The sequence below is a fragment of the Camelina sativa genome, chromosome 12 (genome assembly GCF_030686135.1).
Source record: "Camelina sativa cultivar CO46 ecotype springtype chromosome 12, ASM3068613v1".
Lineage (NCBI taxonomy): Eukaryota > Viridiplantae > Streptophyta > Magnoliopsida > Brassicales > Brassicaceae > Camelina > Camelina sativa.
The window spans coordinates 34773786-34790913 of NC_141891.1; the positions used below are offsets into that span (position 1 = coordinate 34773786).

General features: G+C 37.2%; 3 protein-coding genes and 1 non-coding gene across 4 annotated transcripts; all 4 read right to left on the minus strand.

Annotated features, from left to right (window-relative positions):
- Nucleotides 1-577: 577 nt before the first annotated feature.
- LOC104732980 (zinc finger BED domain-containing protein RICESLEEPER 3-like) lies at nt 578-1423 on the minus strand. Its single transcript, XM_087477278.1, has 2 exons — nt 690-1423; nt 578-609 (listed from the first exon to the last, which is right to left on the minus strand). The coding sequence occupies exons 1-2, from the start codon at nt 1366-1368 to the stop codon at nt 578-580; spliced, it is 711 nt and encodes a 236-aa protein (XP_087333404.1). The 5' UTR covers nt 1369-1423.
- A 4013-nt stretch (nt 1424-5436) lies between these two features.
- On the minus strand, nt 5437-6527 carry LOC147933069 (uncharacterized). The gene is made up of 2 exons (XM_087477618.1): nt 6311-6527; nt 5437-6214 (listed from the first exon to the last, which is right to left on the minus strand). Exons 1-2 carry the CDS (start codon nt 6352-6354, stop codon nt 5626-5628), a joined length of 633 nt encoding a protein of 210 aa, XP_087333744.1. The 5' UTR covers nt 6355-6527; the 3' UTR covers nt 5437-5625.
- A 949-nt stretch (nt 6528-7476) lies between these two features.
- On the minus strand, nt 7477-7582 carry LOC147933070 (small nucleolar RNA R71). The gene has a single exon (XR_015576873.1). It is a non-coding gene; the product is annotated as a small nucleolar RNA R71 (small nucleolar RNA).
- An 8094-nt stretch (nt 7583-15676) lies between these two features.
- Nucleotides 15677-16597, minus strand: LOC104732979 (putative thionin-2.4). The gene is made up of 3 exons (XM_010452589.3): nt 16248-16597; nt 16076-16153; nt 15677-15962 (listed from the first exon to the last, which is right to left on the minus strand). Exons 1-3 carry the CDS (start codon nt 16402-16404, stop codon nt 15865-15867), a joined length of 333 nt encoding a protein of 110 aa, XP_010450891.1. The 5' UTR covers nt 16405-16597; the 3' UTR covers nt 15677-15864.
- Nucleotides 16598-17128: the final 531 nt, after the last annotated feature.

Sequence of the window (17128 nt, forward strand, 5' to 3'; positions counted from 1 at the left end):
GTCGGTACTCGGTTTGTTCGGTTCGGATACCTGATTTATATTACCTTCTGAGATTAGCGGAAATTGTTCATATTTCGGTTAATTTAACCCGAAATAAATCTGTTGAAAGAGAAAACAAAGGAAAACAAGTACAAAAGCTTAAAAATATGGTTGCTTCTCATCTAGGAAGCTTTACAAACCATTAAAGAACCTGCTCAGCTAGCATTGTATCAAGTTTAAAGCTAGCATTACATCATGTACGTTAGTAACTATTAGAAAGTTGTAGAAGTTACACGAAGCATGATAATCTGCATCAAAAAGTACTCAAAAAATCGGCTTCCAAGTCAGTTATATCCAGTCCTTTGTTAAGGCTGCCAATCCGCATCCAAAAGTAGGCACAAGAGCAGCTTCCTATCTACTACCTGTGCACCATGAAAACCATAACAAAAGACTTAACAAATCTAATAAAGAAACAAAAGCAAACATAAACTTAACAATGTAAATCAAATACATAATTAGAAACTAGAATATAGACTTTAATGCAAGACACAAGTAAGCAAACACTAAACTAAACACCTACGTACCATAGTTTGTAGAATCATGGAGGAGCTGCCACTGAATTCCGAGAATCTACACAAGAAAAGAAGAGAAAATACAAAAGATTCCAGTATCAAATTGAAAACATAGTAAAGAAACTTAGTGATACTTACCAAGAGATTCCAGAAACTCAACCTCTTCCAACATTTGCACCAAGTTTGATACTTGTGCTTCTGACTTATATGAACACTTTAGCCATTGCTGTGCACATATCAAAACCTCAACCATGTAAGGAGTTAAGGAACTCCTATAAGAGTCTAACACTCGACCACTTGTACTAAAAGCTGACTCAGAAGCCACTGATGAGACTTGAATTGCTAGAACATCTCTAGCAAGTTCTGACAAGATTGGGAACTTAGAACTATTGCACCTCCACCAACTGAGAACATCAAAAGGTAACCCCAAACTGTTTTCAACTCTTACCTCAGTTTTTTCAGTCAAATAGGCCTGTAAGTCATTGCAGCCGGGTTCACTTTTCTTACAACCAACCTCCATCAGCTCACAATCATCATCATCCGAAATGTCACACATGACCGTAGGCTCAAAATCTGGAGGATCTGCATCGACTACCGGTTCACTCAGCCTAAGACTATAATCTTCATACAACTGCTTCATTGCACTTGAAACTGAAGACTCAAGTTGCTTACTTTCTACTGTGTCCTTGCCATAGAGCTGTTCGAAGCAGAGTCCAGCAAACTCCATTTTGTTGCGAGGATCAAAGGCACTAGCTATAATCACTAGAGGATTCATGTTATGCAATACATCCCAGTACTTCTCAAACTTGTGCCTCATTACATAACCTTGCTTTCGGATCTCCAAATCAGGACTAGAAGACTTAGCGGTTAGATTCCTCTCAATGTCAACAATTTCACTGTAACACAATGTAGAAGTTACCGTCTTTGAAGCTGAGAATGTCAAAGTAGCCTTGTAGAACACTTTCAGAAATTTTACCAATCTTGAAGCTTCCTCCCAATCAGCTGATGTTGGTGGTCCAATCCTTTTTGCTTTCGACTTCTCTTCTACTTCCTCAAAGTAGTCACAATACAACATATCTTCACTCGCCATTTTCTCAAACGCTACCCTCAGCTTGATAGCAGCAGTTAGCATCAGATAAGTTGAATTCCAGCGTGTGACAATATCTAATGGCAAGCTGCCTCTACATACCTTTCCTGTCTCACACCTCATTGCAAAAGATCTAAGTCTACTGAAGGATGACCTGACATACTTGACTGCATTCCTTATAGCAACTATACTAGAATTGGCCTTCTTCGAACCATCCCCAACAATCAGATTTAGTATGTGTGCACAACACCGCATGTGTAGAAAATCACCACCTCTGACTAGTGCTTCTCCTCCTCTCAGCCTTAACGCATCTGTGAAAATTTCCAGCGCCTTGTCGTTATTCTTTGCGTTATCAACAGTGATTGTAAAAATCTTCTCAATCCCCCAGTCTTCTATGCAATCCATCAACTGTCCAGCAATAGTATCTCCCTTATGATATGTCACAACCTTAAAACTGAGGATTCTTTTCTGCATTTCCCACTGAGCATTAATCCAGTGCGCTGTGATCACCATATAGTTGGTAGAGGTTGTAGGAGAAGTCCATATGTCTGTAGTCAGAGAAACCCTCTGTTTCGCAGCAGTAAACTGATCCTTCAAAGCTCTCTTCTCTTCCAGATAGAGTGCAACAATGTCTCTCGTACAAGTCCTTCTCGAGATAGTCTTGTAGAGAGGTAACACATTGAAACAGAAGCGTTTCCATCCCTCAGACTCGACAAACAAAAATGGCAACTCACTGATAACAACCATTTCATTAACAACTCTCCTAAACATAACCGGATCAAACTTGATAACCTTCAGATTCCCATTACTGTCACCACTGAGCACCTTCTATTTTTCCTTCTCATCAAAATCCTTGTATTGTTTACACCTAGCTAAGTGGCCTATCATCGGACTAGTTCCAGCTGTTTTTGAATCACAACCGATCTCTGCATCGCAATACTTACAAAAGCTCTTACCAGAAACATCATCCTTTTCCAGAAAATGTTGCCATATGAGCGCCCTTTTAGCATACTTCTTCTTTCGAGGTCTTGGTGGTTTAGCAGCAGCAGTGCCAGGTTCTTTACGATTGTTCCCTGTTAGAACCTCTTTAGTAGGTTCAGGTGGAACCGGCGGCTCCATCTCATTGTGCTCTTAATTCATCTACAGAACATAAAACACACAATCAGCGTTTACAACCATTAAACAACCGATATACATGCACAACAGATAACACAAGGACCATAAACAACAGACAAAACTCACATAAACAGACTTATTTGAAATTATAAAAACCAAACACAACAGATAACACAAGGACCATAAACAAAAGACATAACTCACATAAACATACTTATTTGAAAGTTCATCAACCAAGCTCTAATCGACTAATCCTAATATGTTGCAAACGATATACAATTATATATATACACAAGTAACACAACAGAACAAACAACACAACATAACAAACAACCCAATACAAACACAATAAAATAGAAAACAAGGACAACAAACAAACAAGACAAAGCCGATAACAAAAGACAAAGGCGATATTATGTTTAAAAACTGAACCTTAACCCTAATAAGTAATATGTTACAATCGATAAAAAAACACAATAACCCGATAACAAAAAAAGACAAACTCTAATTTTGAATTATAAACCCTAACCCTAAAATTCCCCAAATCAAAATCGATTTGGGGAATTTTAGGGTTAGGGTTTAGACTTCAGAAGCATAGGTTGTCGCTACTCTCTACCATTCATTCCTCTTGATAATCTGTGATTTCGAATTATAGGGTTTAGAATTCCTCTCTACCATTTTAGGGTTAGGGTTTAGAATTCAAAATCAAAGATTATCCAGATGAATGAATGGAGCAAAGAAAAACAAATTATTGATTAGAAAGAAAGAACAAAGAGGAAGAACTAAACTTACTTTCAGAGATTCGTAAGCTTTTAGGTCAGAATTCGCAAAAACCCAATATCTTCTTTGTTCTTTTGTTTTGCAAGAGGCGGATAAGAAATGACAAAACATGGGTTACTTAGGGTTAGTGAGAGTTATTATCCTTATATATGGCTGCATAATCTCGGTCTAGGTAAACCGATCCGGTCCAATTACCGAACCGAACCGAACCGACATCCGAATTTTCTAATTAATTTGACCGATCGGTTTGTCCCTCTCTAACTGGTTGGTACCAATAACCGAAAACATTCGGTTTTCTCGGATCGGTTTATTCGGTTTGCTCCATTTGCCCAGGCCTAGTTCTTAGTGCTAGTTTCAAACCGAGAGGTTGGGATTAGATTCTAGGCATTTCTGCACCGAGAGATTGTACGATGAAATGCATGTATAAACTAATGCCAGAGATTTACTCACTTAGCCTAAGAGATTAGATGAGCAAGGAGTTTATTGACGATAGTGAATTGGATTTTAATGCCTACTTGGTCATGTTTCTCCAACGAGAATTGGGCAAGAAAGTGATTAAGGTTGATTTTTTCTACCATAAGAGTGGATTAGCAAGGTTTAGAAATTCACTGTCTAGGAAATATATTGCTTGAGGCCTGTAAAACATTCTAGGTTGGTTAGAAATACTTATGAACTGATTGCCCCATCCTTAAGATCTTTCGTATTTTGATTGTTTAAACTTTTATCATTAACTCGACCACCAATCCGACATGGTACTCGATCATCAGAATCATGTGGTGCCTCAAGTTGTTCGTCATTCTGTTCTTGTTTTCTTATCAACTGATCACCTACTTGATCCGGTACTCGATTGCTTGCATCGTGTACCTCAATCGTGTAGTTCTTTGTTTTATTCTTTTTATTTATATTTGTTTGAGGTTGTTAGATAAAACCACTTTATTGATTGGCTTAACTTGCATTGCTTTGAGTGCATCCTATCTGTTAACAACAAGCATTTGGATTAATAACCCTTTATACAACTACTGCATAGGGAATGGATACCTTGGATGTAAAAACTCTATATCAATTTGACGCTATTGCCATTTGGTTGATTTATTTGTTATGTTTAGGATTTCAAAACTTACTTCATCAAGTTCTTTTTTATTTTATTTATTTTGGTACTGACTTCTTTGCTTTTTCTGCTTGTTTGTTTTGTGTTTCAGGTACAACCCGATCACCAGGATTGCGTTGACCATCGAGTACCTTCTCAAAATGATCCAAAGGTAGCAAGAGCTACAACCTGAGGTGGAAATGAATCAGCAAAACGGTCCAGCTGCCCCTCAAGAGAGGAACAACATTGGAGCTGGAGATGCTCCATCTACTCATACTCAGAGGCATGACATTGTGCCTCCTGCTGTTCAGAGCAACAACTTTGAGATCATGAGTAGTCTCATCCAGATGATCCGGAGTAACAAGTTTCATAGATTACCAATGGAAACCCATTGGATCATCTAGATGAGTTTGATACACTACAAGAAAATGTTACATATACAGCGTCCGGAAAACGCTATAACAGGTTATCATAGCGGTATTGTGAACGCTATATATGCGCCCGTTATAATAGATATGGCACTTTACATAGCGTTTTCTTCTTATGCTATTATATTTTCCTTTGAGATAGCGTTTCTTTTATTACAATTGTAAACTTTATAATAGCAGATAGTTTTCGTTATTATTTATGGTTTCATATAATTCACAAACGCCACCATTATTTTTAATATAGCGTTTGTTTTCTATCCTTGTTATTGTTCCCCAGATTTTTAAATAATTGGATTTTTGTTTCCCATATTAGCTTATAGTTAAACATCCTGTCATTTATCAAACCAAAACATTATCTAATTGAAAAAGTTCATATATATTGCTACATCAAGTACAAATACAACAAGTTCACCAAGCCAAACAAGTTCTACAACCCAACACAATCCAAGACAATCCAACATAAGAGGCAGCTTCACATATAAACAATGTACTTATTAGGCCAAGCAGTAGTAGTACCTAATACATCAGCAACAATCTCAAATTCTGATGTTCGTCTCCATACTCGTGTGTCGCCAATCAAGCAGATGTCAACCCAAACCTTGTTGACATTTGGACCCAAAGGATGGCAGTGGACAGTGTCGTTTGGATTGGTTGAAATGACTCGTTTAGAAGCTGATCGAAGTAGTTTTCTGACATCCCACTCTTAACTTTAATCTGGTACAACCCCATGATAGCAGACACTTTAGTGTACTTAGAACAGCTGGAGTAGAGTGGAGTCTCAGCATCTTTCAACTTTTTCATAAATTCTGAATCTTCTTCATGATGATCTGTATTGTCACTCTGATCTGCATTGTCATTCTGGGCCTGTGTATTGTCATCACCATCAAAGAAAGCAGCTCTAAACAACTCATAAGCTTCAAATTCTGAAATTGGATCATCACCTCTTGTTAAATCCCTTATCTCCCCGTGATTACTCCAACATCTACTCTTCTTGTATATCAAGTCCATACCCCTAATAATCAGATGATCTACTATCATGGCTAATGGTTGATGGCACAGATTCTGGCAGTCAATACATGGACAAAACATATTTGGAGGATCTCCCATTCTCCTTGCTGACCCATAAACAAAATCAGTTGCTCCTTTCTCATACTCGAGACTATTCCTATAAGGTAAAAAATACTTTCAAGTTCAATAAACAGTCATAAAAAACTCAGTTGTAACTTAAGAAATTATTAGTAATAACAATATAAAACCATACCTTGGAAGCCAAACCCAAGACTTGTCCATGTTACACAGCTCCATGGTCAAACGATTACATACATTTGTGACAAGAGATTATTATATCAGACAGATTCAAACTCAATTAAACCAACAGAGATACATACTCAGTGACATCGATTATAGTCAAACAACAGAGAATATGACAAACTCAGTGAAACAAAAGAGATACATATAAAACTGTAATTACCTATAGATAAGTAGGGTTTTGTAAAGAAGAAGCTGCGAAATGAGAACCTGCAAAAGAAGAATCGATTATAGTCAGAATCTTGTAACCTTAAGAACTGAAACCTTAAAAACTTAAACCAATTGAAACCATAAAATTCTTGTAAAGAATAGTCGATTATAGTCACAATCGATTATAGTCAGACAAAATCGAAATCGAATCAGAAACATCTCGAAACCCAAAATCGAAACAGAAACCCTAAATAATTGACAAATTTGTCGAAAAGAAAACCAATTTAGAACATCTCGAAACCCAAAATCGATTACCCAACATATATATATATTATATATATATCATTCAATCGAAATCTGTACCTTCGATTTCTGAGAGAGATAAAAGATTTCAGAGAGAGAAAGGGTGTCTGAGAGATAGAGATTCTAAGAATGTGAGATTTTGACAAGAATCGAAGAATTTGAGAGATAATCAACAGAAGAAATTGAAGAACCCTAGTTCGCGAACTTGTGAGAGAGATGCAAAGGAAAGAAACTGATATGTCGACTAAGATAAAACGACAAAGCATAACAGGGAAAATGAAAATATTGGGCGCTTGTTTTTACTTAGCCGGGAAACAAATTTTTTTTGGTCCGCCTAAACTAATATACAGCGTTTTAAACCTCGTATTGCTATCTAAACATACGCTTCTAAAAATGTAACTTCTAAAAACATAATATAGCGTTTAAAAATTAACCAAACGCTATCAAAATATATGCTGTTATGTTAACTATAGCAGAAATGAAATAAACGCTATCTTCATATGCTATCTTTACTACATTTTCTTGTAGTGATAGGCTCTGCAGCCTAACCAAAATTAATGGAGTCGGTGAAGATGGCTTCAAACTGAGCCTAAGGAGTCTATCACCACATGAGAGGATTGTAGGAAGGGCTTCCTAGCTAATTTCTTCTCCAACTCCATAACTGCAAGGCTGAGGAATGACATCTTCAGCTTTGTTCAGAAGAACAATGAAACGTTTGTCGAGCCTTGGAAAGTTTCAAGGGATATGCCAGCCGGTGCCCGCATTATGGATTCAGCAATGCGTCCTTACTCAGCACCGTCTCCCGCGACGATGTCCCTAAGATCAGAATGCTGTTGGACAAAACTAGTAATGGCAACTTCCTCAACAAGGATGTTGATGATGGTTGGGCTCTTGTGGAGAACTTGGCTTAATTTGATAGTCACTACAATGAGGACTATGATCGGATAATCAAATCGCCAGGAGACAAAGATGGGAAGTATATAAGGGATATAAAGTCCCTTAACTACAAGTTGGACAAGATACTCCTCAGCCAATGCACAACATCAGACTTGTCTCTGACGAAGAGTAGTCTCAGCAACAAGATCGGGAGACTGTCCAGAATGAAGATGTCAGTTACATCAACAATCAAGATGGCTACAACAAAGGTTACAATCAGTACAATCCGGGTCCACCTAACCAAATTGTCCCATACAATAGAGGCTACAACCAATGACCTCAGTACCTTGGTCGCCCCCAACAGCCACCTACCCAACAACCCGATTCGGAACAAGACCTGCATAGCCCCCTAAAACAAATTTTGCTTACTCAAACAAGTCAAACAGTTAACACAGCAAAGCGATTCGCAGACAAGGACAGTCTCATCGCAACCACCACTAAGGGCCTGCACCATAAGTTTGACACTATGAACTCCCGAATCAAGCAGGTTGAGGGCAAGATTGCGTCTACTTTTGCTACACACGCACCCGCACAAGCAATTGTCTTACACATTGGACGCATGTTACCAACTCGTGAAGCACCAAATACCATCACCTAGGACAGTGATGACCTAGATGGGGAGAATTTTGGTCAGGAAACAAATCAGCAGCTGCACCCAATCCAGCACCCAATCAGACTACTCGTGTACCTGATTGGGTTGACCCTCGATTAGAACTGGACCCTTCTAATAAGACAGGTGACGAAAAGCAGAAGGAAATATGCTTTATTCCTCTGCCTTACAAGCTGCCTTTACCATTTCCTGGGAGGTTTCACAAAGAATTTCTAGAGAAATACAAGGCCTTGTTCGACAAACAGATTAAGGAACTTGAGGTTTGTATGTCTCTAATGGATGCATTTGCCCTCATACCTCCATACCATAAATTCTTGGAAGATGTAGTGATAAAGAGAATCAAGCAAGTCCAATGGACGGTCATGTTAGCCACAAGTGTAGTGCTGTTATTGAAAGAACAGTCGCCTTAAAGAAACTTGGCGATCTAGGATCGTTTACTCTGCCATGTTCAATAGAACAATTGTTGTTCGAAAAATGCCTTTGTGATTTGGGAGCATCAATCAGCCTCATCCCACTAACTGTAGCTAAACGACTGGAATTTGAGAAGTTCAAACCTAGTGACATACAGTTCATTCTAGCATATAGATTTGTAAGGCTACCACGTGGTGTGTTGGAGGATCTGTCAGTTAAGGTGGGATATGTAAAAGTGCCAACTGACTTTGTGGTCATAGAAATGGATGTGGAACCAAAGGATCCTTTGATCCTGGGAAGGCCATTCTTAGCCACGATATGAGCGAAGATAGATGTGATCTTGTGAAGAACAAGAAGATTGATCTGAACCTCAGAAACGATTTCACCATGAAGTTTGATATTCGCGATGCCATGAAAAAACCCACTATCCCTGGCCAAACTTTCTGGGTTTAAGGCACCAAAGGTGGAGTTGAAAACTCTTCCATTCGGGCCAAGGTACACCCTTCCTTAGGCCCAATTCAACTTACCCCGTTATTTTCAATGCATTTAACAAATAAAGATCTGGAATTGCTTTGCACTGAATTAAGAAAGTATAAAAAGCAACTGGTTATACTTTAGATGACATTAAGGGAATCGCGCCTGATCTTTGAACCCATAGGATTAATTTAGAAGATAAGTCTTACTCTGGTGTTGAACCTCACCGAAGGCTAAATCAAAATTTAAAGAAAGTGGTAAAGAAGGAAATCGTAAAATTACTTGATGTTAGATTTATCTGCCCTTTCTCAGATAGTACTTGGGTATCTCCATTGCATTGTGTTCCAGAAAAAGGAGGAATCACCGTAATCAAAAATGAAAAAGATGATTTGATCCCCACTAGGTTAATCACAGGGCACATGATGTGTATTGATTACAGAAAACTTAGTGCAGCCTCTAGAAAATATCATTTCCCTTTATCCTTCATTGAACAAATGTTAGAAAGGCTTGCCAATCACCCCTACTACTGTTTCCTGGTCGAGTATAGTGGAATTTTCCAAATCCCTATACACCCCGCTGGTCAGGAGAAGACAACGTTCACTTGTTTCTATGGCACCTTTACTTACAAGAATATGCCTTTTGGTCTTTGTAATGCTCCTGCAACTTTTCAGAGATGCTTGACATCTATCTTCCTGGGTTTGATAGAATAGAAGGTGGAAGTATTCATTGATAACTTTTCCATTTACGGCTCCTCATTTTGTACATGTCTATCGAACCTTTGTCAAGTGCTAACAAGATGCAAAGAGACTAATCTAGTGCTTAACTGGAAGAAGAGTCACTTCAAGGTGAAGAAGGGATAGTCCTTGGCCACAAGATATCGGAAAAAGGGATTGAAGTCGACAAGGCAAAAATTGAAGTTATTGTTCAGCTGCAACCCCCAATATCGGTAAAAGATATTAGGAGTTTCCTAGGGCATGCAGGGTTCTATAGGAGATTCATCAAGGATTTCTCAAAGATAGTGAGACCTCTGACGCGACTTCTTTGTAAGGAAGCATAGTTAATTGTCGACAAGGATTGCTTGGAAGCTTTCAACAAGATCAAAGAAGCCCTGGTAAGTGATCCAATAGTTCAAGATCCACACTAGGACCATCCTTATGTAATCATGTGTGACACATCTTGCTATGCTGTTGGAGCCGTATTAGAACAGCAATTAGATAAAAAGTTCCATGTGATCTACAACGCCAACATAACGTTGGACGAAGCACAAACTAGGTATGCCACGACAGAGAAGGAGCTACTAGATGTTGTCTTTGTATTCAAAAATTTCAGAAGCTATCTAGTGGGATCAAAGGTCTTTGTCTACACCGATCATGCTGTCCTAAGATGCATCTACTCGAAGAAGGATAGCAAACCCAGGCTTCTAAGATTGATTCTTCTGTTGCAAGTATTTGACATAGAGATTCTGGACAAGAAGGGGATTGAGAATGGTGTTTCTGACCACACTTTTCTAGGTTGAGAATTGAGGATCCAATCCCTATAGACAATTTAATGCTAGAAGAGAGATTGATCCATATAGATTTTCTAGAAGAAATGAGCCATAAGATAGGGCACACGATCGCTCACTCGATCCCCGAATCGATATCGCCGATCAATTTAATGACGATCGAGTCAGCTAAACTACCCTGGTACTCTGACTCTATGAACTACATGGTGTGTGAGGAAGTTCCTCATGACAACGACGCCCATAGGAGGAAAAGCCCTACTTATACAAGAAAGGGACAGATTGTCACAGATCCACCTATGGGGGCCATTTTGCCACTTTCAAGACAGATCATAAAATCCTTCAAGGAGGCCTCTGGTGGCCAACAATGTTTAGGGATGCTCAGATTTTCATAACTAAGTGTGACCCGTGCCATAAAATGGGCAACATTGGGAAGAGGAATCAGATGCCTCAACAACCGATTATAGAGGTTGAGGTTTTTGATGTTTGGGGAATTAACTTCACGGGGCCATTTAACCACCATCGAACGGTAACATGTACATCTTAGTGGCGATTGATTATGTCTTGAAATGGATATAAGCCATCGCAAGTCCTACAAACAATCACAAGGTCATAGTAAAGATTTCAAAAACATCATTTTCCCTAGATTTGGGATCCCTATAGTGGTGATCAGCAATGGGGAACACACTTCATTAACAAGGTCACTGCTTACCGTCCCCAGACCAGCGGGCAAGTTGAAGTAAGTAATAGACTGATCAAGGCAATCTTAGCTAGTATCATGGTGATCACAAGGAAAGATTGGGCATTTAAGCTTGATGATGAGCTATGGGCATAAAGGACAGCTTACAAAACCCTCATAGGCTGAACACCATTACAGCTCCTCTATGGAAAGAATTACCACCTCCCAGTAGAAGTAGAATATAAGGCTATCTGGGCTACTAAGCTTCTAAACTTGGGTATCAAAACTGCCCAAGAAAAGAGAGCAATGGATCTCCACGTAATTGATGCAATGTGATTATAGGCGTATGACAATTCCAAGATATACAAGGAGAGAATCAAAGCTTTTCATGATAAGAAAATCCTGCACAATGACCTTAAGGCTGGCGATAAAGTGCTCCTGGTCAACTCTAAGCTTTGACTTTTCTCTGAAAACTCAAATCAAGATGGTCAGGACCCTTCACAATCAAAGAAGTTTTACCGTATAGAGCAGTAACCATGCTTGGGAAAGACGGTCCAAGTTTACTGTAAATGGCCAGAGGGTGAAGAAATACATAGCTAACGAAGGCACTGAAGAAGGGTCGTCCATACTCCTCGCTGACCCTACCCCGGTTTGACCAACCCTTGAGTCAAGCTTCGTCACTTTAAATAAGCTCACTTGGGAGGAAGTCCCAATGTTATCCTTGTGTATATAAAATAGGATTTGAGTGTATTTTTATAGGTTTTCTTTCATGTCTTTGTCGCTCATTCCCCTACTCGATGCCATACCAGGTGAGCTACGCGATGTTTTACCCGACCCACCACTCAGATTCTGGTCCGAGCAAGCCGGTCACGACCCTGGATACACCCTGGCAAGCATGGAGGCTGCTATAACCTTCTTTTTCACCAACCAATGAGGTACCACTTTCATCCAACCATTGTAAATATCATTGCATTGTAGTTTGTATCATTTTGTGATTCTTGGATTCTTTTTCAGACTTTTATGTTCACAAGAGACTGTGTAGTATAAGTTTGGAGGAGGGTCTAAGAATATATTTAACATTGTTTTTATTTTCTTATTTCAAATATTTTTATATTAATTTTATTCATTTGAGTCATGATCTATTTGCATAGAAAAATTTGAAAATTTTGAAAAAGAGAGAGTGTTCATGTAGTTGCATTTTCATTATAAGATTGAGTCTAGATTGCTTCATATGGGATTGTTTGCATATGTGTTGGGGATTTGATTACCATAGCTTTGTAAACTCGCTAATTAGCTAGGATAAATTCAATGCCCTCATTATTATATGTCTGATGCTTGTTGATACCTTGAATACTTATACCTGCATTTTAAACTTAGTCCAAGCATATTGTGATTTGTTGTCATTCCTTATCTTATTTGAACCTAGTCTTGACTAATAATTCTCGAGTAATGCATTGAAATTAGACTCATGAACAAAACACACATACTTGGGTTATATTTTTCTTTCTACCACCCTTTAATCCAAATAGCTGATTACCATTATTGAAACAGTTCACCCCACCATTAACCTTACCACTCTTTCAAGCCATTGTTATTCTTTGAGTGATTAGGTCTTTTTTTGGATTGAGCTTTGTAGAAAGTGTTAGGTTTGAGCCGACAAAAATATGATCCTAAGTAGTTCTAGTTTTGCATTATCCAGACTAGATAGGATCCGAGAGTTTTGGTTTAAAAAGAAAAAGAAAAAAAATTGGGAAAGAAAAAGGGTTAAAATTATTTAGGAAGGGAGTGTGATCAAAGTTTTTTAAAAAAATCTAGTGAAGCATTTGGGAATAAAATAAAAAAGAGTTGGTTCTAAAAGAAGAGAAGAAGAGAAAAGAACCATAATTTGAAAAGAATACCAATCCACTAGACAAGTTTTAAGAAAGAAAACCACCCCTAAGACTACCTAAAAAATGGTTTAGAAAAGCTAAAGCTAAAGGGTGGAAATATGACATTTGATGGAGATTATGAAGGATCAAAAGTTGGTATATTTACCTTTGGGTAGATGGGATCCTATTTTTGTATGCATCTTTCAGAGCTAACCTTTAACATTCTCCTAAAGCTTAATCCATTTTTATTGAGAGAACCCAGTTTTTAAAAGATAAACCCTTTGGAAAAGAGACCATATTTGTCTCTAAACCCTTCATCCTAGCCAAATGAGTTTGATGACAATGCATTGCTTGATTCATAGTTTTTTGCTAATAAATGTTAAAGGGAATGGCGAATCTGAATGCATGTGTAGATTAGGGATAAAATCAGGTTTTGTTGTGATTTGTGTGGCGAAAGTTCTTAAGTAGACTCCTTCACCATGCATCTTATATGAAATTTCTCTTCTGGATTAGTGTTCTTAGTGCTAGTTTCAAACTGAGAGGTTGGGATTAGATTCTAGGCATTTCCACACCGAGAGGTGTTTGATGGAATGCATGAATCAACTAATGCCAGAGATTTACTCACTTAGCCTAAGGGATTAGATGAGTAAGGAGTTTATTGACAATAGTGAATTGGATTTTAATGCCCTCCTTGGTCACAATTCTCCAACGAGAGTTTTGTAAGAAAGTGATTAGGGTTGATTGTTTCTGCCATGAGAGTGGATTAGCAAGATTTAGAAATTCATTCTCTAGAGAATATATTGCTTGAGGCTCGTAGAACATTCTAGGTTGGTTAGGAATACTTATGAATCTATTAACCCATTCTTAGGAGCTTTTGTATTTTGGTTGTTTAAACTTTTATCATTAACTCGACCACCAACCCCACCTGGTACTCGAGCATAAGCATCGTGTGGTGCCTCTGGTTGTTCCTCATTATGTTCTTGTTTTCACGTCATCTGATCACCTATTCGATCGGGTACTCGATTTCTTGCATCGTGTACCTCGGTCGTGTAGTTCTTTGTTTTATTCTTTTTATTTATGTTCATTCTAGGTTGTTAAATGAAACCACTTTCTTGATTGGCTTGACTTGCATTGTTTTGAGTGCATCCTATCTGTTAACAACAACTATGTGGATTCATAACTTTTATACTGCAACTGCATAGGATATTGAAACTCTGCCTGTAAAAACTCTACTATAAAATGTTCACAAACAAAACTCCATAACTCAACGTTTGGTTGGCTTTGACACTATGCTCATCTAAATTACTTCAGGCGATTTAAATCTTTCCTAAAATCAGTAGCTAGAGCATCAATTAAACACTAAGCAGTAAGGATATATATAGATATATAGATGGGGAACAATAAACGAACATACCCAAATCTAATCAACCTAGTCAACAATCCATGAATCCCCTTTTGAAAACCTTTAAATCCAACAAGATTACTACTCACACATACTCATGCAAATCAAAGCCATATGAATAAGATATTACAATAGAGAATAAGAGTATGAGAAAAGGGTTTAGAGATCTTCTCTCGAATACAAACTAGATGACTCTTCTTCTTAAACAAGTAACTAGAAAGAGTAGAAACGGTTTGGTACCTTCGAATGTGAACGACGATGGCTTCCAAGAGGAGCTTGTTCTCGCTTTAAAACCTATAAAACCTACTTGAAATCTAGAATGCTTGATAATAGATCTTTTAACTTTGAAATCATACCAAACTCTTCCTAGTAACATAAGATAATTGTAGATAAAACGACTAAAAATATGATGTTATCAATCGACAATGGTAAACGAATGTAGCAATTTTTACTGACTGTTCAGATTTGGTGAAGATGGTGTATTTCCATACAATTGGCATGACTTATGTACTTACTTGGAAGAAGTAAAGATTGATAGGGAATAAATTTCAAATTTCTCTTTATCTCTGATTACCCGAAGTGAAAATGTAACGTAGGATAACTTGGCTTCTTTGTACCGAACAACATTATGTGACTTATGTAAAAACATTCCTTCTAACGGGCTCCTTTGAGCCAATCAACATTTTTTTTTTTTTAAAAACCCCTTGAGTTTAACATTTTGTTTTTAGTTTTCTTCTAGATTGATGTTTTTTTTTCTAGATTAATTTTGTTATTAAAATTAAAAAATCTAAAAATATGAATCCACTCAAAAGAAAATATATATAAATAAGCAATTCTATATTATAGTGTTAGTCACATATATGATTTATGTTTGTATATATCTCATCATAGATATTTCAGTTATTGTAAGAACATTAATGCAATAATTTAGCTAAGTATTGGATAATATTTTGTAACTGCAAATTGTTGAACGAAGAAGACCAAATATTTAAAGACACATATTATTACTTGTGATTAAGATAGGACATAGAAGACATATGCAATCTAGGGATCGACAACCTTCTTCATTTTTTTTTCACACAACAATTATTGAAAACATGAAAAACAACACTGTGAAAAGTGACCACCCCCTTCACTTCGGGAGGTATGTGGTTTCTTAATGGATATGGTTGTCTAGTCAGTTTCAACTACATTCATCGATCCCTTGGTGCAGACTTTAGAACATCCCATGACACAGTTTTCAAAATCTTCATTCATGATTTCACTTGCATCTAGTCGTCAAAACAAAATTTGAAGGGATTAAATACATATTTTCTTTTCGATTATCAAAAAACAATTTCTTTTTAATAGTATAGGTAATGAGTTTGAAGAGAGTTTGCTTTACCGGAGGTCTCGAGAGTCGTTAAAGCAATGCAGACAGAGGATACACACCCAACCTTGCAGTATTCATTAACATTATCACCTAAATACAAAAATCAAAACAAATAAAAGTGAAATTTTGATCATTCTTACAAAAACATAATGTATTTTAAAAAGTACAATATTAATCAATTTACCTGCGTTTTCTAGAATGTCTTTAGTACATCCGTTAGGACATTTCCCATTAACGATATCGCAGCCACTCGAACCTTTCCCAAAACGGGAAGTATTATAGATTTGTGCCATGACCAGACTAATTAAAAGCACACCAAGAATTATATTTTTTCCTTCCATCTTTCGATTGAGTTTTTTTGATCGAAAAATGTACGTGGAAAGTTATAAGCTTCTATGATGAAATGGTGAGGAAACAAGGCTCTCTTAAATACTAGTTATTCTACAACTTGCAACCACAAACTTTGTTTGATACCTTTGTCACGCTGTACATACGTGGACCAACCCTATATTAAAGGCTCCTTCACCTCCGGCCAATCTGATTCAGACTAAGGATAGTTTAAATCTTCTTGTCTTTTTGTTAATTTTTTTAATTAAAAGAAATTGTTAAAGTTACGTGGTACAATATATTTGAAATTAGATTCATAAGGACTTAATATTCAATATTCCGTATTAGTTTTTCAGGTTATAAATTGTATGTTTGTGCTAACCATATAATTTTTATATGTACATTCTTAAACTTCGGTTTATAACAGTGAGAATTTATATTAGGAGTTTCCTGTAAAAAATTCGTATCACTTCTTGTGTAAATATTTTAATTAAGAACTTATGAGTTGGAGAGGGATAGATAAGAACGTAGTTGTTACAACGTGTTTTTTGTTTTTCATGTAATTTAACCGACTCCCTTTTGGTTGTGTAGATATATATGAAACTAGGATCTACCCCGTAGTACACCACGGGGCAATTGTTTTTTTTTCTAAATTGGTCTTCCACTTTTTTTTCATACAATTGGCAAAGTTTTGTTGTAGTTTCAAAATAATTACATATGTAACTTGGATATATATAT

What these genes read in the sequence shown, in the direction of transcription:
- LOC104732980 (XM_087477278.1), bottom strand. Translation starts at nt 1,368, where the DNA reads ATGAGGCACAAGTTTGAGAAGTACTGGGATGTATTGCATAACATGAAT. An exon ending in TGAGTTTCTGGAATCTCTTG is followed by an intron (nt 610 to 689) that starts GTAAGTATCACT and finishes TTTCTTGTGTAG; the next exon opens with ATTCTCGGAATTCAGTGGCA.
- LOC147933069 (XM_087477618.1), bottom strand. Translation starts at nt 6,354, where the DNA reads ATGGAGCTGTGTAACATGGACAAGTCTTGGGTTTGGCTTCCAAG. An exon ending in TCTTGGGTTTGGCTTCCAAG is followed by an intron (nt 6,215 to 6,310) that starts GTATGGTTTTAT and finishes TTTACCTTATAG; the next exon opens with GAATAGTCTCGAGTATGAGA.
- LOC104732979 (XM_010452589.3), bottom strand. Translation starts at nt 16,404, where the DNA reads ATGGAAGGAAAAAATATAATTCTTGGTGTGCTTTTAATTAGTCTGGTC. An exon ending in AGACATTCTAGAAAACGCAG is followed by an intron (nt 16,154 to 16,247) that starts GTAAATTGATTA and finishes TTTTGTATTTAG; the next exon opens with GTGATAATGTTAATGAATAC. An exon ending in AACGACTCTCGAGACCTCCG is followed by an intron (nt 15,963 to 16,075) that starts GTAAAGCAAACT and finishes TTTGACGACTAG; the next exon opens with ATGCAAGTGAAATCATGAAT.